At 38.4% G+C, this 21,304-nt stretch overlaps 1 protein-coding gene across 1 annotated transcript in view; it reads right to left on the reverse strand.

Annotated features, from left to right (window-relative positions):
* Nucleotides 1-18,956, reverse strand: part of Fgf12 (fibroblast growth factor 12) — a 504,207-nt gene extending 485,251 nt beyond the window's left edge. The window contains exons 1-2 of the mRNA XM_027936105.3: nt 18,873-18,956; nt 18,571-18,713 (exon numbers count right to left, since the gene is read on the reverse strand). Of these exons, the coding sequence (XP_027791906.1) occupies nt 18,571-18,583 (13 nt within the window). The 5' untranslated portion in view covers nt 18,584-18,713; nt 18,873-18,956. The remainder of the gene's footprint in view (nt 1-18,570; nt 18,714-18,872) is intronic.
* Nucleotides 18,957-21,304: the final 2,348 nt, after the last annotated feature.

A 21,304-nucleotide genomic window follows, 5' to 3' on the forward strand; every position in this document is an offset into this window, starting at 1 on the left:
TTTGAACTGATACCAAAGTCTCTTTGCTGGCACTCAGAGAAGGTCCTGAGAAGGACAATCTGTACCCTAGAGCCAGTCATTCCAGGGATGTAACTGAAGACTAGAATAAGGGGAGCTGTTCAGTACATCCCGGCTCTGACAGGAAGGAGAAGAGCCAGAAGACAGAAAGAAGACAGGTGCACAGTTAATAATGCAGATCTGTGCCCCTCTCTATTGTGTAGGATGAGAATAACAGAGAAGAAAATTTTTTCCTCATTTTTAGGATCAGCAGAGATTATTATTCTATGAAGATAGAGGAGATGATTTTTATGCCCAACCAGATTTCTCAGGGATAGGGTCCATGTACAGCTGGAAGTTAAATCATACAGAATAGGATCAATTATCTAGAGGGCCATAGATGAACTTGTGAGCCAAGATGAGGGTACTTCAATGAGAAACAAAGGGAAGTTGAGGCATGCGTATTGCATGTATATAACCCCAAAATCTTCAGCTACTTTTTGCCTAGGATATGACACAAGAACTATGGAAACCAAATAAATATCATTTTAAGGCTTCTATTTTTATCCATCAATTAACTGTCTATTGTGTACATAATATGTCACTGAAATGACAAAGAAGCAAGATATGGCCCCTGCCTTCAGGATGAATGACAGCCAAAAGAGAAGCTGTGATCAACACTGCAGAAGACTTTCAAAAGACCACAGGTGGAAAGCCTCCTCATGAGGAGGACCAAGAAAAACGTCACAGAGAAGATTACAATCTAAGTACTTGTGGCTCTGAAAAGTGAATATACTTAGGAAGATATTATAAGATCACTCTGAAGTTTTTAATGAATAATGCATTACTGCTAGTATTATATCACTGATAAAGAACTGACAATTGGATAATGTGTTCTTTATAGTTCTTAGCTTCCCCCATAATATAGCATTTGCTAATTGTTAATTAAGTCATGAAACCATACATTTAACAGAATACATTGCATTCTTCAGTGTTCATTGAAGACAACATTCTCCGCCTCTACAAAATGTTTCCATTCCACGTTTATACATCTGTTGTATGCTTTCAAGACAATGTAAACATAGAAACATCTTAAAACTATATCACAAAATGGCAATACCAAAGCTTCATTTGGGAAGCTGCCCCCTAATTTTTCTGGATGAATTTAAAATCAACATTAACCTGTCCAAAATAAAATGGGCCTGTTTTTCCAATTTAATAATTATGACCTCACTGTCAAAAGAAGCCATGGAGTCCTCTACTCTGCCCAAAGCACAGCTCTTTCATTTAAATAACTGTTTTTAAAAGGCTTTTCCAGGGGTGTTTTAAATTGGTACTTCCAGATCTCTGAGACTCTGAGCCACTAAATAAAACTTTTAATTATATTAACAGATAACTGGGCTTTGTGGTAAGGGCCCGGTATGATTTAGTGGAAAGAATATCAGCATGGGCATCAAGGAACCTGAGTTTCTGTCTGGTGCCACTATTTTCTTTAGCCTCAATTTTTCCAGGTAAAGTGAAGAAGCTAAAAATCACTTCCAAAGTCTCTCTGGCTATAAAAACTTTATTAGAGCTTTGGGAAGTTTCTAACTTTGTTAGTTACAAATTGGCAGGAGGATTTCTCTGGGAAATTATCGCTCACGTAATGAGAGCTGAGACACATTTCCAATCATGATTTTGAAGGCAGCCTTCATCATTCCACCCTTAGAGCTTCTAGGACTAGTCAGCATGCACAGGGTGACATTCACCATATTGCATCCGGGGCACCGGATTGTGTCTTCCATGGTTGCATGGAAGGTTCATGAGATCGAAGTGTCTCTTTTTTATTATTGTAATTTGCCAATGCCTAGCAATGTTCAGGACTCAAGGCAAGTGTCCAATAGATGTTGCCGTGTGGAAGAATAAATGAATGAATGTGTCAAAGGCAACTTTAAAAAAAAAAAAAAACTCTCTGGAGCTGGCTGGTCATGCTAGTGCACACCTATAATCTCAGTGATTTAGGAGGCTGAGGTAGGAAGATCGTAAGTTCAAGGGCAGCCTCAGCAACTTAGTGAGGCCTGAAGAAACTTAGTGAAAAATAAACAGGGCTGAGGATGTGGCTCAGTGGGAAAGCCCTGATGACAAAACAAATAAACAAACAAACTCTCTGGGAACAATTACATAAAAATCTTCAACATCACTAACATCAGGGAAATACACATCCAAACCCCAGTGAAACAACACCTCACCCCAGTAAGAATGGCCATTGTCAAAAAGATTGAAGATAACAAGTGTTGGCAAGATGTGGAGAAAGGGAGCCCTTGTACACTGTTGGTGGGAATATAAATTAGTACAACCATTATGGAAAATCAGATGGAGATCCCTCCAAAAAAATTAAAAATAGAGCTACCATATGATCCAGTAATCCCCTACTGGGTATACATCCAAAAGAAATGAAATCAGTATGTGGAAGAGACATCTGTACTCCCATGTTCATTGTAGCATACTTCACATAGCCAGGAAACAAAAACAAAGTGTTCATCAAACTTACAAATTTATAAAAGAAAATGTGATACATATGAAGGATAGAATACTATTCAGTCATAAAAAAGAATGAAATCCTGTCATTTGCAGCATCACAGATGGAACTGGAGATCATTATGTTAAGTGAAATCAGCCAGGCACTGAAAGAAAAACCACAGGATCTCACTCATATGTGGAATTGAAGAAAGTCCATTTCACATTAAGTAAAGAGCGGAATGGTGGTTACCAGAGTCTGAAAAGAGTAGGGGTGGGAGAGGAATGGGGTAAAGTTGATCAGGGGATACTGAGTTATAGTTAAATAAGTGCCAGAAGTCCTGGATGGCTATTGCACAGTACAGTGACTACAGCTACAATAATGCACTGCACATTTCAAAAAGGCAGAAGAAAGTATTTTGGAAAGTTTTCACCATTTTGAAATGGTAAACATTTGAATTGACAAATACGCTTAACCTAATTTAAACATTCTGCAATGTATACACATATCAAAACACAAATATGGCACCCCATTAAAATGTACAATTTTATGTTTTATGCATCAGTTAAAAATAAATTTGAAAATTTTTAAAACTTAAAAGAAAATACCTGGAGATGGTCTTGGTAATTGTTTTAAGCCAGTAACCCTCATAAGCTCTTTGCACAGCTGTCTCTCATGTAAAGACCAATAACTCTGAAGTCTGACTGCCTACATTGCATTGCCTAAACTGAGGAACAGTTTGGGGCACTGCTAAGAACTCCACAAGACGGTACATCTAGGACATAATGGATGGATATGAAACAACAAGGAGGTAAATTGTGATACATTTTCAGAACTCTAGGATAAAAGAATAGGTCCTACAAATTTTTAGTGAGAAGAAAAACCAGATATATACCAAAAAGAAGGAATCAGAATAATATCAGACCAGAACAACAAAACTGGAAGAAGACATTGGAGGGGTGCAATGGACATTCTGAAGGAAAATTCTACACCTAGCATGCTGGTACACACCTATAATCTCAGTGTAATTTGTCAATGCCTAGCAATGTGTTCAAAGGTGAAGAAAAGATGAAGATGTGTCTATATATATGAAAGCCCAGAAAATTTAACTATATTTCCTTTTATCCGAAAACTCCTGGAGAACATATTCCACCAAAGCAAGGGAGTAAACTAAGAAAGGTCCATCCAGATGGTACAGGGAAACAAGATCCAAGCAGAGAGACCAGCAGAGATTTTCCAGGGTTATGGTAAGAGAGATCCCAGGATCAAACCATGGCACAGGGCATAGATGGATGCATGGGCTCTCTCTCATCCAGTGAGGAGGTCCACGGAACAGGGTAGAGGAGAGTGTGGCTGGGAGTCGGTAATCAAGACCTCTGGAGACCAAGCAGTTACCAGGTCTGATTTTATGGTGCAGTTACCATGTATATATACTCAGGCAGTAGGTAAGCAGATAACAGGCAGCCACCAATGCAATTTCTGCTGACTGTCCTTGCAGCGACCAATCGCGGAGTGGGCCATGAAGCAAGCACAGGGACTGCAACACATGGCCTCGCACCCAGGGCTGTGCCTAAGGGATAAGCAGTTTGCCACTCACACACCTAGCACAGGGGAGTGGCTTGCCACTCAGACACCCTTTAACGCATGCCATGTATGCAGTACTCCATGCACTTGTTCCTACATCAGGAGAAGAGTGCTCCCTGTCAGAAGGGTCCAAGAGACATTACTTCAAGAAGATCAACTAGATATAATATCTGCACCTGAATGAGATAAGAATCAGAGAGCTATGAAGGCGTCACATGGTGAAAAATATGAAGAAAGTCAAGAAACAAAACCCAAGATAATTATAAAAAAAAACCTGAAGACAAAAATAATCATAACTTAATCTTAGTCATGAAGAGTATTTATCTACCTAATCATAATAATGAAACTAGTAAATACACATCTAGCCAAAATCACAGCATAACAGCCCTGAAAAGATAGTCAGAGGGACAGGACGAGTGTCACAGTGAGACTACTATAAAGGGAGTGAGGTGACCATGTCATTTCCTTGGTGGGACGTGATAAGTGGAGCTGAGAAATTGAGAGGCATTAGGAAAGAAATGTTGTTTTCGATACAGAGGTAAATAGCAAAAAGATGGGCAGTGCTTATCTCCATAAGGAAGAACTAGGAGAAGGGATGAGGCAGTGCTGTCTTTGACAATTTACTTTCTGTAACTGTGACAACAATAACAAGCAAGGAAGGGAAGGAAGGCATCACCTCGAGTTGTGTGCACAAAGTGACGTTTTTATTTTGCTCTCTCTTGAGAAACATCTCTGAAGGAACCAGCGTCACAGAGGCTGCAGCATGTCCCTGACACCTGCCATCCTTCCTGAGACAGGAATCCATGGTCAGTCAAGATCAAAAGAGGCTGCTCAGAGAAGAGATAAGGCTGTCCTTGCCATCTGTCTAACCACTTCCTATGGTTATGAGATGAAAGTCGCCTGCTGACCTTCATTTTCAAAACCTCGTTCATAAACCTTTCACAGACAGGCTGAGACCTTCTCTACACGAGGTGCTGTTCTAGATTTCAGCCATGATTATGGCAACCCAGTTTGGCAGGATGTGGATTCCTGGAACAGTTTTAAGACTTTGATCCAAAAGCCATATATTTGTGGGGCTGCCATATTTACAACTCTATGCTGAGTTACAATGAAGGCTCTAACTAGAGGTGTCATGCTTGAGCTCATTTAAACAATGAAGCAAACCTGAACCCAGACTCAGCCAAAGCCCAGGGCTATGGACTTGAAAACAGAAGTTTACATAATAAGGCAATTTGAGGTACAGTACTTAAAATAAAAATAGCTGCGTTTTATTGAGTGCTTAATATTTGCTAGGCAGTATGTATAAATAGCTCCCATATATTACCTCATTTAATCATCAAAACAACTCTATGAATAAATATTATTATCTCCATTATGGAGAAATGAAAATACAGGATTAGGGAGCTTAGGAACCGTGCCCCATGTTTTAAATAGGAAGAGGTCAGACAAAAATCATGTCTAAAATTGGGTTCAGAAATTACTCTTTTAGCTTCTGTCTCTTCTCTAAAGAAAGGTAATCAGAATATCAAAATATGTCTTTGTAATAGTGTTGGTTGAGGTTGGGACAAATATATTAAGTCTTCATATATTTAAGGATAGAAGAATTTCATAGAGCAGAGTTGCAAAGTACAAGAAGTTTTTATTCTCTCATTGTAATTCTGAGACTCGATAGTCATTTACAGATGTTCAGGGAGTAATTTTTTAAGCCTGGCATGTTTCAGAAATTCTTTGGGCTTTTCCCCTAAAATGCCAGTCTGTAAGATGTAATGCTGTAATATCAGAGAATCGGGACCCAAAAGTGAGCAGAAGAAAAATACTGTTCCATTAAGCAAAGGAAATGTGTCAGCATCAGAGGTTGACAAAAGACACAGAGTGAAATACGGATCATAAGGCTTTCCTGTGGCCACAGCCACGTGCTTGTAGGTATGCTTGCTTTGCCCAGTAGATGTGTTCTTGAAAAACTAGCATATAATTGAAGCTTTGTAAGTAGGATTGTATATGAAAAGCCCCAGGAATCTAATTTTTTAAAAAGATGATTACATTAATTAATATTTTGAAAGGCAAATGAAACCACCGCCTACATTACATAATTTGTAAAAGACTTCCATGGTTTGCTTCTGATCTTTCTTCCTTGATTTGCTATTTCCTGTATTCCATCCCCAACCTGCTGTGCACCACGAAGGTGAAGAGCAACTATGGTTGCGATACTCAGTACAGTGTTCAGCACTCAAGTATTTGCTAGATAAATAAACTAAACAACCCATTCATCTTTTCCTGGTTACTCCATGTATATTAATGCTCCTCTGCCTTTGTTTATACTGTTCCTTCATCCAGGAATGTTTTTCCCATGTTTTAGTTCCACCCCTTTGCAAACACGAGTTCAAAGGCCAACACCTTCCAGATTGATAGTTTCTCTCTGGATTCGCACATTATTGCATTTTCATTTGTAGTGTGATAGGGGATGATATGAAATTTGTCCTATTTATTGGTTTCAGGCCTATCATGCCTTGGCAGAGCAATCTGTACAGAAGATACAATGATAAAAGTCGATTTCAATTTAATTTTGTTTTCACAGGCTTTGCCCTCAGTCAGTTCTTCCTAGGTTTCTGTTTTTATACATCTTTAAGAGCTGACTGGTGAGGTCTTAGTGAGGTCAAAAAATGGTGTCACTTTTCATTTCTAGTCCCCACAACAAACAATATGGTTGGTGCAGATAAGTGGATAAATGGATATCCAAACACAGGTCTTGGTATTAATTAACTGGCCAGTGTGGTTGTAGGGAATGCAAGCGATGAGTTTCAGGCTGTGGTCTCCTTTGCCTTGTCAGAATGCTACTCCTGACACTTTATTCTAAAGTTTCTGAATAAACAGAAAAATACACATGTCTAGAGCCAAAGCACAAGCACAAGACAATTTCTGCATTGATGGTTCTCAAATTGTGGTCCCTAGATGAGCAGCACTGAACCCTGGATATGAGTTAGAAAGCCAACTCTGGGGTCCACCTCAGACCCACTGAGTCAGGAGCTCTGGGGGTGTGGCTGAGCATCTGTGCTTTCACAAACCCACAATATTATGATGCATGCTTAAACCTGAGATCCCCTGATGGAACAACAGGACAGAAAGTCCCCCTCATTCTTCCAACATGAATGGGGTGTCCTGGAACTAAGCCACAACATTAAAACTTTTGTTACAATATTCAAGTTCTCTCTTTGGAGAAAACTGGACTCCCTTTGAGGCCAGATGAGAACAAATTAGTAAAATTCTGATTCAAGTGTCAGTGGATTAACTAATTGATATCACTACGCTTAACTTTTTCTCTTTCTTTTTTAAATTTATTTCTTACATACATGACAATAGTGGAGTGCATTACATTCATGATTGTCCATTCACATCACAATTTTTTGTAACTGTATATAAGGTATGTTCACTCCAAATTATGCCATTATACTTGAACTCTCTTTTTTTTTTTTTTTGCATACAGTTCTTAATACACCAAATTCACTACTCTTAACTTTTATAGTGTGATTCAACCAGTGTCTTAACTACTGTGTTCAACTGTACACCACAACTGCATGGTATTCAGGTGATTCCAACCAGAGGAAAATGCATGGGACTGGGAAAGATGAAGAAGAAAACTGAAGAGAACAACAGGGGTCAGCAGTGTAAAATATGGAGGAATGTAATCAATCAGTCCAATCACAGCTGGTGTCAAAGGTGAAGGGGCAATGGTAGGGGAAGGAGGGAATGTGGTCTTAAGGTTAAGAGCAACAGCTTCCAGCATCAGATAAAAAGAACCTTGTCATGCATCAGCAGTGTCCAATGCAGTGATGTAATAAATATCAAAAGCTGCATCTAACTCTGTGCTAAGGGGTTAACATGATGGTGGGACGTTTAAAGCAAGAACCCAGACTTATACTGAAACAGAGCAAGTAGAAGAACCAAGGATCAGATGATACAAATAACAACAACACATGTTATCACTGAGCACCAATTTTATGCTTGATTTTTTTATATATATTTTCCTTATCTGTCCCATTAATTTTGAAAGAGAGCCATTGTACAAATTAGGAAGCAATGGCACAGAAATATATCTTTCCCAAGTGGCAGGGATTAAAAGTCGCAAGTGATGTGTCTGATTCCCAGTCTGTGATCTTTCTACCACACCACCAAGTTTCCCAGATAAGCTGGACAGCTATTCAAAGGGGAGGGTTAGAAATGGAAGCAACAGGCTTATGGTGCATGAAGCCCCTGGGGCTGGGAGCCAACTTAAGGCATGGAAGAGTATTAAATTCTTTCTTGAACCCACCAGACAGCAGGCAGAATCTCCCAGTGATTCCCCAAGTCTGGTTTTTATTGGTTCAGGGTCCAGGTGACACAAACCTGCAGGTTAATAAAATCTGAATGTTGGGCTGGGGATGTGTCTCAAGCGGTAGCACTCTCGCCTGGCATGCGTGTGGCCCAGGTTCGATCCTCAGCACCACATACAAACAAAGATGTTGTGTCTGCCGATAACGAAAAAATGAATATTAAAAAAAAATCTGAATGTACATTGCTGAGTTGGTTTTTCAGTAACAAAGGAAGGTTGACAGTCTTTCCAGACTTCAGCAAATCTGCCTCAGATGGCTACTAGTGATTAAGCTCACAGACACCGTGTGACCTGGGAAAGTTACTTAACATCTCTATGTTTGGGATTCCCAATCTTGAAACCAGGGATACAATAGTGCCTTATTGAGTCATTATGAAGATGAAATGAGTCAATATACATAAAGCATAGTGCCTCATATATAGTGAAAGCTACAGAACCATTATTTAAAAAGACTGTTATCTCCTCAAATATCTTCTTGATGTCTGCCATGAATAAAGCATGAAATCATGAGGCATGAAGAGATCTGCTGAGGTTTAAGTAAATCTGTTTAACGGTTTATAACTGAGGCCAATACCAAGTGTACACATGTTTTATTGAAATGAAATGCAATAAAATATTGATAAAAGGTCTGAAAAAGAATAAAAGCCCACTGATCACTCAAATATGGCCACTTTCTACATATGACAACACAGTATTTGTCCATGAGCATACAAATTTTACATTATTATAAGCAGTGGACTCCTCCATATCCTTTGTTTTTCATAATTACTATAATATCACAAGTACACACTCATAAACATGTCAATGGCTATTAAGTATTTTACTATCTTTTATCCTTTGCATAATCAAGAAATTCAGTTTGTTAACCATGAAACTCTTAAGTCTTTGGATAACTTTCATCTAGAAGCAAAAAAAGCAATGTTTCTTCTATCTCAAATGATCAGGATTAGGAGAGACAGTTATTGGTTTTTAAATTGCTCCAAGACTAAAAGGACTGAGTGTATTTAGTTTTGAATAGTATGTTACTAATGATTGAAAACTAAAAGAAATCTCCTTTCTCTAAGTCAGCAAAGCACTCAGCACTTGGACTGCTCTGCAGTATTCTGTTACTCTTTCCTTTTTTAGCAGGGAGGTGCTGGTTAGGTCTGGGAGACAGAAGATACCATATCCACCAATCAACTTCACATATGACTGATGTATAAATAAACTAATCTTAATTGTAAAGAGGACGCATATGAGGGTGAAAAAAAGATGTTATAAAAACATAATGTACAATCTGCTGAGCAAAAAAAAAAAAAAAAAATGCCACCCAGTTAGCCAAAGAGAAAGGAAGGAATGAGCAACCGACCATAAGTCATTAAACAGAACATATCCACTGTCTTCCTAGATAAAGACTCCACAAATGCTGGTTCTCAGAATCTCAGAAATGGGGAGAATATTGCCTCTAATCTCCCCTTGTTTCACAGATAAAGTATAAAGCCAGAGAAAGAAAATGACCAAACTCACATGAATTGAGCCAAGCAAAAATCAGTATCAAAGGGAGGTCTCCAGATTTCCAGGCCAGGGCCTTCTCCACAAGGCCACTACAACTATCCACCAATTCAGGCATAGACCCAGGATCTATATATGGTCACAATCATGCCATATAAAACCTTCAACCAAGTATTCATTTTCCCCCTTTCTCCTGTCTTGATGCTTTCTCTGAACAAAATTAATTGCTCAACCCCGTTATGAGCCCGGCAACTCCAGTCACACAATGCCCAACTCAAAAAGCTGGCCCAGAGGCAGGAGGATTGCAAGGTCAAAACTAGCCTAGATAACTTATCAAGACCCAATCTCAGATTAAAATGTAAAAGTCAGGCATGGGGAGTGTAGCTCAGTGGCCGAGCACTTTCCTAGCATGCAGGAGGCCCCTGGGTTCAATCACCAAACTGAAAAAAATTCTTAAAATTTGATGTGGTAATTATGACCACCTTGTTTATTTTCTATGGAAGTCAAGCCTAACCATCAAGAAAGAATGCAAACAAGCTGAAAAAAAGTCAAATTGTAATAAGAAAGTAAAAATAAACAGGCAAAGAGAATAAAAATGTTAGTTCTTCCTAGCTTCAGAAAGGAGAAGGAAGATACTTGTCTTCATAGGACAAGATCCTAGACCCAAATTTTCTGGTATCTAATCCACTATTACTCATATTTCATCAGAACACATAGCATGTTTATTCTATGCCCTCATCTATCAATCCAGTATCTAGCCTCATAATATTATCGGTATGCATACCAAGTTTGAAAAGCTCAGTCTTATAATATCTAACCAATAGTAGATACTCAAGAAATACCATTTTTTTTTTTTAATGAATCAATCAATCACCTCATTTTGAAAGACTGGTGTTGCTTGGTCTGTGCCCTTTCTCTGGCTCTTCCTTCCCTTGGTCCTATTGAGGGTTTTGCTGTATTTGCATTGTCCATTTGCTTTTAATGCTGATGCGGATGCAAAGTCCATAGGTACAAAGTACCCACGTCATCTCATTTTGAATTATCTATAGGATTGCCGATCAAGTGTTATTTACATCACAGCCTTTATCTTGACACATGAGCAAATATTTCTTCTTTAAATCTCAGAAGAAAGAACTAAACCAAATTTAATTTTAAATAATGCTGGAAATGTCAAAAATATTTTGAAATGGAAGAGCCTTTGGAGGAAACTAATTTTGAAACTTCCTAGATAATAACAATTAGGATGATCACATGCTAATTTTTTGTGATCATATTATTTTTAGAGCATCTTAACCCAATTTAATATGTAAATGAGACTAAGGGCAAAACAAGAACCACCATCAACAAAAATCGCCCTGATAGGTTTTAAAGACAGAAACATACCTAGATGTTTCAGTATCCAAGTAGCTAAAAAGGAATTTCCCAATTTGTCTTGTATTGAGGTTTGTTCAACCTGTTTGAAGATTACCATTATTTGAGAAACAGAAAAATCTGATAGTGTCACATAGATGATAATTGTAGGAATAACTGGGGAAGGGAGAGGTTGGCATTGCTGCCTTCTCTTGCTTGCTTGCTAAGGGAGTTTTAGGTGTGTTTAGTTGTCTTTTGAATGGCCTCTGAAAGTTTCTAGACTTTTTTTCCCCCTGCGGTCCATCCGTTTGGGCAGCTTCTCAGGCTAATGACAGGTCTACAAACAGGAGAGAAATAAAAATTTAGCCTCAGAATAGCAGCTTCCCTTTACTTCTTTTATGTAGTTAAAGCCACTTTCAATGATCTGCACTCTCTGAATCCTTAGTGATGGGTTTGTTTCAGGTAAAAATACAGGCAGAGTATATGCTAAAGAAAAAGGAAAAGATCTGTGAAGGGGCCACAGGTGTCCTTTAAGGTTTCTGCCAAAGTACCATCAGCTGCATCACAGCAGCTGAATATCTAAGCCTCTCCGGGTGGGAGTCTCACATTCCAAAGACAAGGAGACAAGGACTCATTCGAAAAGTAACTGGAGAGATGAGAAAACTAAAATTAGAGCCATAGACATAGATCCTGGAAAAAAAAAATCCTACCGTGCTCTGCCTGCAACGACGCTAATAAGGAGATGAAGACAAAGATGTTGGAGGAAGTGACAAGCTGCCTTAGCCTCAGACTCTCACCATCTATTTTACATATCTATTTTCTATTCCAAGCCTATAGTACAGGAATTAAGATGCTCTTCTTCACATACGCTTTAACACCAAAAAATGATGATAATAAAAGACAAGGCCCAGGCAGGATTCCTGATGAAGGACACAGGTACCTACGACCTTACAGCACCAGCCCTGTAGCTCACCTTCATAATTGAAGGTGCACCAGCCTAATTGTCCAAAAGCTTCTTAAATAACTGAGTGTGATGTACCACAGTGTACACAGTGGTTCTGCTGTGCACCTCCAATTGAGAACCACTGCTGATGACCAGAATTTACAGTCTGTATTTTAAAACCCTTCCAAAGTCTAATATTTGACCCAATGTATCTTCATCCTCATCACAAAATATTACATAACTGCCTCAAAACAAAGTCTTAGAAAGAATAGAGGCAAATTCAAGCATCAGTGCTACTATAAAAAATGCATAACAGGGGTTGGGGTGTATAGTTCAGTGGGAAAGTGCATACCCTGAATTCAATCCCTAAAATACCAAAAAAGGGGGGGTTAGTGGAATAAAAATAAGCACACACAAAAAAAATCCCTTTTGATAAATTAAAGCTTTTGTGAAAATTATTTGCTTAGTGTCTATGTGGTATCCTTGCTACTAAAACCAGAAATGGCAAAGGATCCTTTTCTACCCTCCAGGATACAGTCTAGTGAAAAGATAAACACAGCTAACGGGGATGAAAATTGGACTATGATTTTAAAGGACTTTAAGTGCTGTATTTGTATGAGATTTATTTCATAATCATGATATGGCATGAGGATGGGGTGGGTGCAATAAATCTTATTTTACAAAGAAACTCAGATGATCTGTGTAAGTCAATCTTTTTGAGCCTCTGTTTTGTTGTCCACAAAATGAAGTTGAAACACATAATCACAAGACTTTAAGGGAAATAACATATTTAAAGTCCTTGGTAAAAAGACAAAAATGTCTAATGAATGTTATTTATGGCTATTCATTGGCAAACTAGGAAACACAATATTAACAAATGCAATAAATTCTTATTGGTCACTTAGTAGATAAAAAAAAACATCTATTTAATGGGATCAGTACTTCACAAGCTTAAGGAATAAAAAGACAGGAATAAGAGAATGGTAAATAATCTGCTGACCACCCCTGGACTCACTACTGAAGCTAACAAGCTTAAAATTAACTACCTAAGTCAGACAATAGGTTACTAATTAGGTAGCTAGTCATTTGGAACAGCTTGTGGAGTAGATACATAGTTTGGGTTCAAATATTCCCCCATACTATGATCTTGTTCAGGGAAAACAAAGGGAAGGTATTACTGCTGTGGAACATTAAGTGACTCTTTTGAGGTTATTAATCAGGTAAGATTTTATACTCCAACCTCCTGGGTAACCTACCAGAAAGCTGGGGATGAATAGAGTAAACAAACACAGTGTTATAAATCCACAGCTCTTGTGTCTGTTTATGTATGCCTAGAGGGTAAGCTCCCAGAGGGCAAGTCAACACCCTATTTATAATCTATCCCTTGCTTTTAACAATGTGCCTGAAGCAGTGTAGCAACCAAGTAAATATGTTGAACTAAATGAACTCCCCTTAATAATTAAGAATCTTGAGACCCAGGGAATAAAAGTGATTTGTCCAAAGTTACAACACTAGAGCTGGGGTAAGACTCTAGATCTTCTATGCCCATTGTCTATTCTATTCTAATGAAACTTATTATATTTTACTTATCCTTCTACAATGGCCTCAGTGTTTTATTGCTAACCACAAATAACTTTTCTTAAAATTACTTTCCAGTTTTGCTACACCAATGACTACCTAGATATTTCCTTTATCCCCTGAAGGTTGAACCATCCTAGGCTCAGAAAAATGACTATTGTGTACCTTACATATGTGGGTTTATGCCCTGCGAGGGACTCTGATGACTGAGAGACCCAGAACAGAGAACAAAGGCTTTTTGAGAACACAGGTCTCTACTGAGATAGTGGATCAGGTTACTGCCTTCTATGTTCTGCAATCTGACTCTTGTTTCTGGGACCCCTCCTCCCAGTAGCCAAACTCTTCACTTCTCCCAATTTACAATCTTCTGGATACATGAGCATAGCATGAAAAATTAATTAAGGCTATTCAATTCAACATATAAAATCTTAATCCCCACCATGTGAACTAAAATATTCTACCTGAAGTGGACACTGGGGTAGCTGCAGGAACGTCAGAAGTTCAGATTATGCCCACAAGAAGGTAAATGAATCTATTAGTGGAAAAAGGAGAATGAGGTCATTAAGATCAGGGATTTTATCTAAGTTTCCTTGTACATTTTCAGAATGAAGCACATTGGGCACATGGCAAGTGGTCAACAAATACTTTTAAAGTAAGGAACACAAATATTGTAATACTGACTACAAGATGTGATGGAAAGCATGTACTTGTGTTACATAAAGTATACCAGTGCAATATTCACTGTATTAATTGATGTGGGCAGTCATGGGATATTCTATGGAACAAGGAATATGTCCAGTGAATCTTAAGAGTTGAGCCAAGATATCTGACAATGAAGCAACATTCACTCTGTTAAGACATATCTTGATTTAAGTAGTCAGATAACAATACCATGGGCCAACAGCAGCATATTGTCAGGAATCCAAAATTTTTAAGGATAATCAGGGGTTGAAAGTAAATGGCTTGAGTAAGAACAGAGAAAAATAGTTTAAAATGAGTCTGTTTTTTGTTTTTTTATCTAACCCAGAGACAGAAATTCTTTTCCATGTAATTTTCATTCTTTCCAAAAACAACCAAACATGACCACATATCTGAAGTCTCTATACTGATTAGGCAGATGATATCAAATCTTCTCTATTGAAATGCCTGAAATTTTCAGATCCTTAAAATTTAGACTAGTGCTTCTTCTTAAACTTTAATGTGCATACAAATGACCATCAGATCTTGTTGGATCCAGATTTGAGTCAGTGAGTCTGGGGTAGAGTCTGAGATTCTTTATTTCTAATAAGTTCCTGGTCTGTTTATGTTCCTGTGGACCACCAGTAGCAAGGACCAAGGTCAGTGGTTAACTCCGGCTATCCCTTACAATCATTTGGGGAAGCTATTTTAAAATACCTATTACAGGAGCTGGGGATGTGGCTCAGTGTTAGAGCACTTGCCTAGCATGTATAAGGCCCTGGGTTTAATCCCCAGCACTACTAATTATATGACTAAATAAATAAATAATACAGATTCTCGAGTCCCAACTTAGAATCAAATCAGTATTTCTAGGCATGTGGCCTAAATATCCTTGCATTGGAAAACTCTACAGGTGTTTCTTCAGAATGAGAATGAGAAACTAGCTAAACAAAGATGTGATAAAGGTAGGTAAGCAGAAAGAGAGACAGAGTCTTCTTCCCCACTCTGAATCAATGCCTCTCAAACTTTAATGTGTATACAAATTACCCAGGGATTTTGTTAAAAATCACGTTCTGATTCAGTAGACCTACAGATCAAAATTCTGTGGTTCAAAAAAAATCTAGTCTGCAAACCACATTTTGATTATCAAGAGTCTAAATAAGTGGTTCTCAAAATATTGTACCTGGGGACATTTTTTAAATGTCTATGGCTTTTACACATTACATTACAACATTATAATGTAACATTAGGAAGTTTTAAAAGCATGTCAAGTGATTCTACTGGTCAGCAAAGTTTGTGAATATTGTTCTAAATACTAGTGCTTTAAGTTATTTAAGAACCTCAAGTCCTTAGGACCCAAAAGGCACAAATTCTTGTCCAAACTGCTGAGACTGTACACAATTTCAAATTTCTGAAACAGCATAAATTACCAAGGTGCATGATGATTACTGAAATTGATCACTTATTGATCTGTTTTCTTCTTGTCTTTACCTTGGATGACAGGAAGTGATGTAAAGTAATAAGTAATAGGAAGTAAAAAGAATTGAACTTATTTGTAAATAACTGAAGTTCAACCTGGCTGCATACTATGAACAAGTGCTCTGGAAGATGTTTTCAAATTCTAGAGGTAATACGAAGGTTGCCAAATGCTAGAGGCAAGATTCACAATTAAATGAGATCATAATTTTTTTTTCTGGGATGGAGCACTCTTGAACCCTCAAGTGAATCATGTAATGACTCTATATACAAAGAGTTTCCAATAGAAAAGAAGCATATGTACTTACATTTTAGAATGTCTTCCTAGAATTACATTTGAATCAGATAGGGAAAGAATTTTGTACACAGCAGCATAAAGTATGAAAGACGTACCAATTAGAATGAAATACAGATGCAAACTCCTCTTAACACAAACAATAATAAAAATTTTCAAGTTAGCTACAATTTTTAGGAATTTTTTTTTCAGTGCTGGGGACTAAATGCCTTACACATGCTAGGCAAGCACTGTACCATAGAGCTACATCTTTAACCCTTCAAGTTAGCTATACTTTTTAGCTATGCCATTTGCATCAACTTAGAAAGAGAAGCCAGTGTTTAAGTAATCAGCCATTCTTAATGTGATTGTTAATTGGCTAATTCAGCGTCATGTAGGAAGTCCAAGAACTAACATGCTTAAACACTTTCTTCTTATCTTTTGTCCCAGGTGACTATGAGCCCTCTACAAAATGACTACACTTTGGAATGGGGCAAAAATCTTCATTGCCTTTGGGTTAGAACTGTGATTCACTGTTATCACTGCTCTCTGAATTAACAGAGAACTTCTGGTCCAATTCTCCTCAGATGTATCTCTGAGGTTACTTCTCCTTTCTGAACTCCCTAGACTGTCAGAGTCGTTGGAACTCTACTGTCATCAATCTGAGATATAAACCACCTGAACTCCCAGTGGCATGCAGCTTATTTTATGGGCAACGAAGGAAAATAAAAGATTATTGTAGAGAGATATAGTATTATTTTATGTTAGACCAGGAATTAGTGTATAAATTAGAGGCAAAAATGTTATCAAGAACGTTTTGCCAAATAAACAAATTTAATGATCAAATTACCAGGTATCATCTAGGTGCAAAAAAACCTGCCATAGTAAAATAATACTCTTTTAACTTTATGTTCTGGAATTGCTTCATCAACTAGAATATTACTAACCACTATAAATTAAGGAAGACTGGATTTTCATTTTAAAATTAATTCTAGAGTTCATATTAAAGAGTTAATAATCTCATGCTTATTTATGGATTCTCTCATTTATGTACATCATTATCAGATATGAAAATGCCCATCAATGTATCATAAGATATTTTGTCTAAACTAAAAATTGCCAGTTAGTCTTAATTCACATCAATTCAGTTCTTTTCATACTATAAATACTTATTGAGGCTTAAATACTTTAAATCTACTAACTAAATACTTAAAACAACTTATTGAACATATAGCTGCTATCATTCAACACTTCAGCTTTATTAATCAGCCCAGAAATAGGTAACTCACCACCACTCCCTGATCCTAAGTACATTGCCTCAGTGACTGACATTCCTGGTTAAAAATAAAACCTTGTTTCAAATATAGCTTCTCGAGTTCTGGGTAATGAATATAGTTTCATAAAAGTTGACATCATTTCTTCTGATTTCACTAAAATTAAATACATCCAGTATCCCTACTGGATATCTGACCACATCACTTAAGCCTTTCCCGACCTGGGGGGCATTTTAAAGAGAAGGAGAAGAAAGAGACCTGCATAGATGGGGTTAAATCCAAAGGATGTCCAGTCTTAAAATTTTAACAGTCAATTTGTTTATGTGGATTAAATATGCCATCCAGAAGTTGATTTTTACAGTTCATTTACCAGTTGGTGTGTATACATTATGCAGATTTGCTTATGAGGAGAATATTAATATATACATGTCCAGAACTAGTAAATGCATCATGCTTGGGAGCCAAGCAGTACTCTGATACACTGTTCTTCTTAGAGGTCAGTTCTAACGTACACTGTTTCAAATAGACCCAATTTTTGTGCTGATATATATTCAAAATGCAGTAGAATGTGGTCATACACACCCAGAAATACCATGTTCATGGGGTGGGGGGTGGAGAAATCCATTTTTTCAATGCAATGCATTATTGGATATCAGATACAAACGTGCCTGTCAGCGATCCTAAAGCAAATGAAATGTATTTATTTGAGCTCATCCATTACACAGAAAAGAAATTGCTTTACCAACACAGCTCTCCTCCCCTCCATTTTGGGAGGGACTCTCCCCCAACCCCGTCACCACCACCACCCCACCAAGAGGGAAAAAAACTCATCACACTTCACTACGCAACTGATGGAGTATTAAACACTGCCTTCCAAGCTATGGGAGTTAAAAAGAAGTGGCCTTCCTGCCACACTTCCCGGTGCTGCAACGGACATAGCATCTCCTCCTCCTATCGACCTAGTATGATGCTCGCTCTCCAAGCACTGCAGTCCCCTCGCTGAGTACTGCCCTGGCCACACGCACATGCAGTGGGAAGTCCCCGATGGGGACAGCCACATACCTTTGCTCTCCATTTCGGTCCCTATCGAGTGCTGGGAAGTTCAATGGAAGTTGGCCGGAAGATGTGGGCCCGCTTCAGGTTCCCAAATCTGGGAAGCCAATCTGACGATTTCGCCCGTACTTCCTTCCTTCCCTTCAGGCTTCCTGAAAGATGGAATTTCTTAAACCTTGAAGCTGCAATCAGCTACCAAAGGACACTTAGCAGCAGCAGCAGATTGCCTCTACAGGGGGTAGGTTGCGAGGCTTGTCTGATATTGAAATGCATGCACTGTGCCCGCTCAGAATTTTTTTTTTTTTTTTTACCTGGGTCTGGAAGCTGTAAGCAGGAGCTGTCCTCCGAGCGTGGTGCTGCAGGTGTAGTGACAGATCATCCCACTTTGCTCTCTGGATGTACAGCAGATTTGCATGGGCGCTGGCACGCATGCGCAGGGCCTCCCCTCCCCTTTTCACCGCCTCCCTCTCCCCCACCCCCTTCGCTTCGCTCCCCAATACGGTCCTCAGTTATCCCCGCTGAAGAGCTGTAGCATTCGGTCACAGGAAAACGCTGCTAAAAATAAACGCCGGACCGGATTTTCCTCTGCAAACTAGAAAATGGATTGAGCTGGGACTGTGCATCGTTCCCCAACTATTTTCCAGGATGGATGACTGAAACCTTAAGAGAAGGCTAGGGTCTCTGAACTGGGTCTGGTTTCCCCAGCCAAGACAGAGGATTTACGAAGGCTGTTTCTTGGTCACAGTATGGGTGCCTCTTCCTCGTCGCTGCAGTAACTTTCCAGGTGTCTGCTTCCCCTTTTCTCCCCCACTAACTTCCTATTTCTTCTTTCCTTCCCGAACTTATTTTGTTTTGTTTGTCTGGGGTGAGTGGCAGGAGTCCTTTTTCCTTGCCGCTTAGAATGGTGCTACCCTGCCTGCCTGACATCCCTTTGGCCTCCACCTCCAAACTATTCCAAGAACAGACTCCAAGGCTTCGAAAGTTCCCCAAACAAAGCCACCCAGGACATTTTGAGGTGCTCTTTTTGGTGTATTTCCAACATCTATCAAGAAGCAAAGTCTCCAAAGGCAGGGAGTCACCTTTTGATAATAGACACTTTAAAAGAGAATATGTAATCATTTTAATGAAGTGGTAGGGGAATAGTTTTTCTTCTTTAAGGCTCTAGAGAATGTAAAGCCAAAAACCTCTTGAAGTGCTATTTTCATATCAGAATATTTTTAAAGCCCTCATTACATTTATTTTGTATACAAAATATTTAATAGGTGCATTTATTACACTTTTTTCCATCTTCCAAATTCCCCAAGGAAAACATTCACTCCTTGAGAAGAAGAATCTTATTCTCAGGCATAAAAACAAGTCTGGAATGGCTAAGGGAAGAGGTGTGCATTATAACAAACACACCAGGTTACACAAAGACACCCCCCCACACCATAGATTTCTACTCTTAATTTCCAAAACATTGAAATACGACAAAATAGACTCCCAACAAGAAACCTGAGGCTGACTATAATTTAATCTTCTTGTGGTAATTCAGAAGACATCCTGGGGGTTTCCAATGCCTTCGAACCCATGATTACAAATATTAATCATGATGGTTCAACCGGATGTGGACATTTATTAGTGGAGGGCTCCCATTGATGAACTGCTGTGGCTTAGCAAAGTTAGCCGCCATTGAGCACTGGGAAATCAAACTGTTTGAGAATGGGATTCCAGAGCCACAAGCTAAGGACTACTAATCTTTAGGCTCTCCAAATGTATACCCAGGTAAATATTTGTAAGAACCACAAAACTCAGGGTGTCTTTAGAGTGTTTAATGGGTGTGAGAGCAGAGTCAGGGAGGAGTGGAGCTGTTCCTTAGAGTGATAGCTTATGTCATTGAGATAAGTCATTCCTGTACCTTGGGACATGTTCAGTCTCTTTCAAAATGTTTAGAAGAGGAGATACCTTTAGAGTACATTTTATCATACTCAATATTTATTGTTTTACTGATGGAGAAACTAAAGTGGAGAGGGTACTTGATAAGAATCTCAGGGTGATGCAGAACCAGGTTCAGAGCAGGAGGGGCTTGCCTTGTAGGCAGAGACAATCCATCTTCTCCAGGATGATCTCTCATAAAACCCCCTGCCCATCATCTACAGGGAATAGGAACAAAGAGAGCCCCCTACTATAGGAATTATCATTTCTGTTAATAAAAAAGTTTTAAAAACCCAAATGCTTTATTAAATAGAAAACAAATCAAAGTTAATAAAAAAATCTATGCTCTGACATTCTTCTCCAAGCTTAACTCCTAGAAGACAGTTGCCATTATCTCAAGCAAATCTCTAACTTTTCCTTTACTTACATAGTTATTGCTGGACTTTCTTCATCCTAATACCACCATAAATGTGTACATATCAAAATCTTATCTTTTCCTCAAGCTCCATCTAAAATCCCATCTCATTCCTAGTCTTCCCTGATTGTCCCAGTGTGAATATATTCTCTATTTGGAACACTGATGATTCAATATATTTTCTTCTCCTACATCACTTATCCCTTTCTGTTTTCTATCATCATTATTTTTATATACAACTTATTCTCATTCCTCACACTTACTAAAAATAAATGGGCTCCTGAATCATCTTTGTAGTCTACAGGGTGTCGTGAACATAAACAGAAAACACTAATATGTGTAGAGTGGATTAATACTATTTAATATACCTGTTTTTGTGTGCTATGTTATGTGACATTGACTTTAAGTATCATG

Source organism: Marmota flaviventris, chromosome 8 (genome assembly GCF_047511675.1).
Source record: "Marmota flaviventris isolate mMarFla1 chromosome 8, mMarFla1.hap1, whole genome shotgun sequence".
NCBI classification, from domain to species: Eukaryota; Metazoa; Chordata; class Mammalia; order Rodentia; family Sciuridae; genus Marmota; species Marmota flaviventris.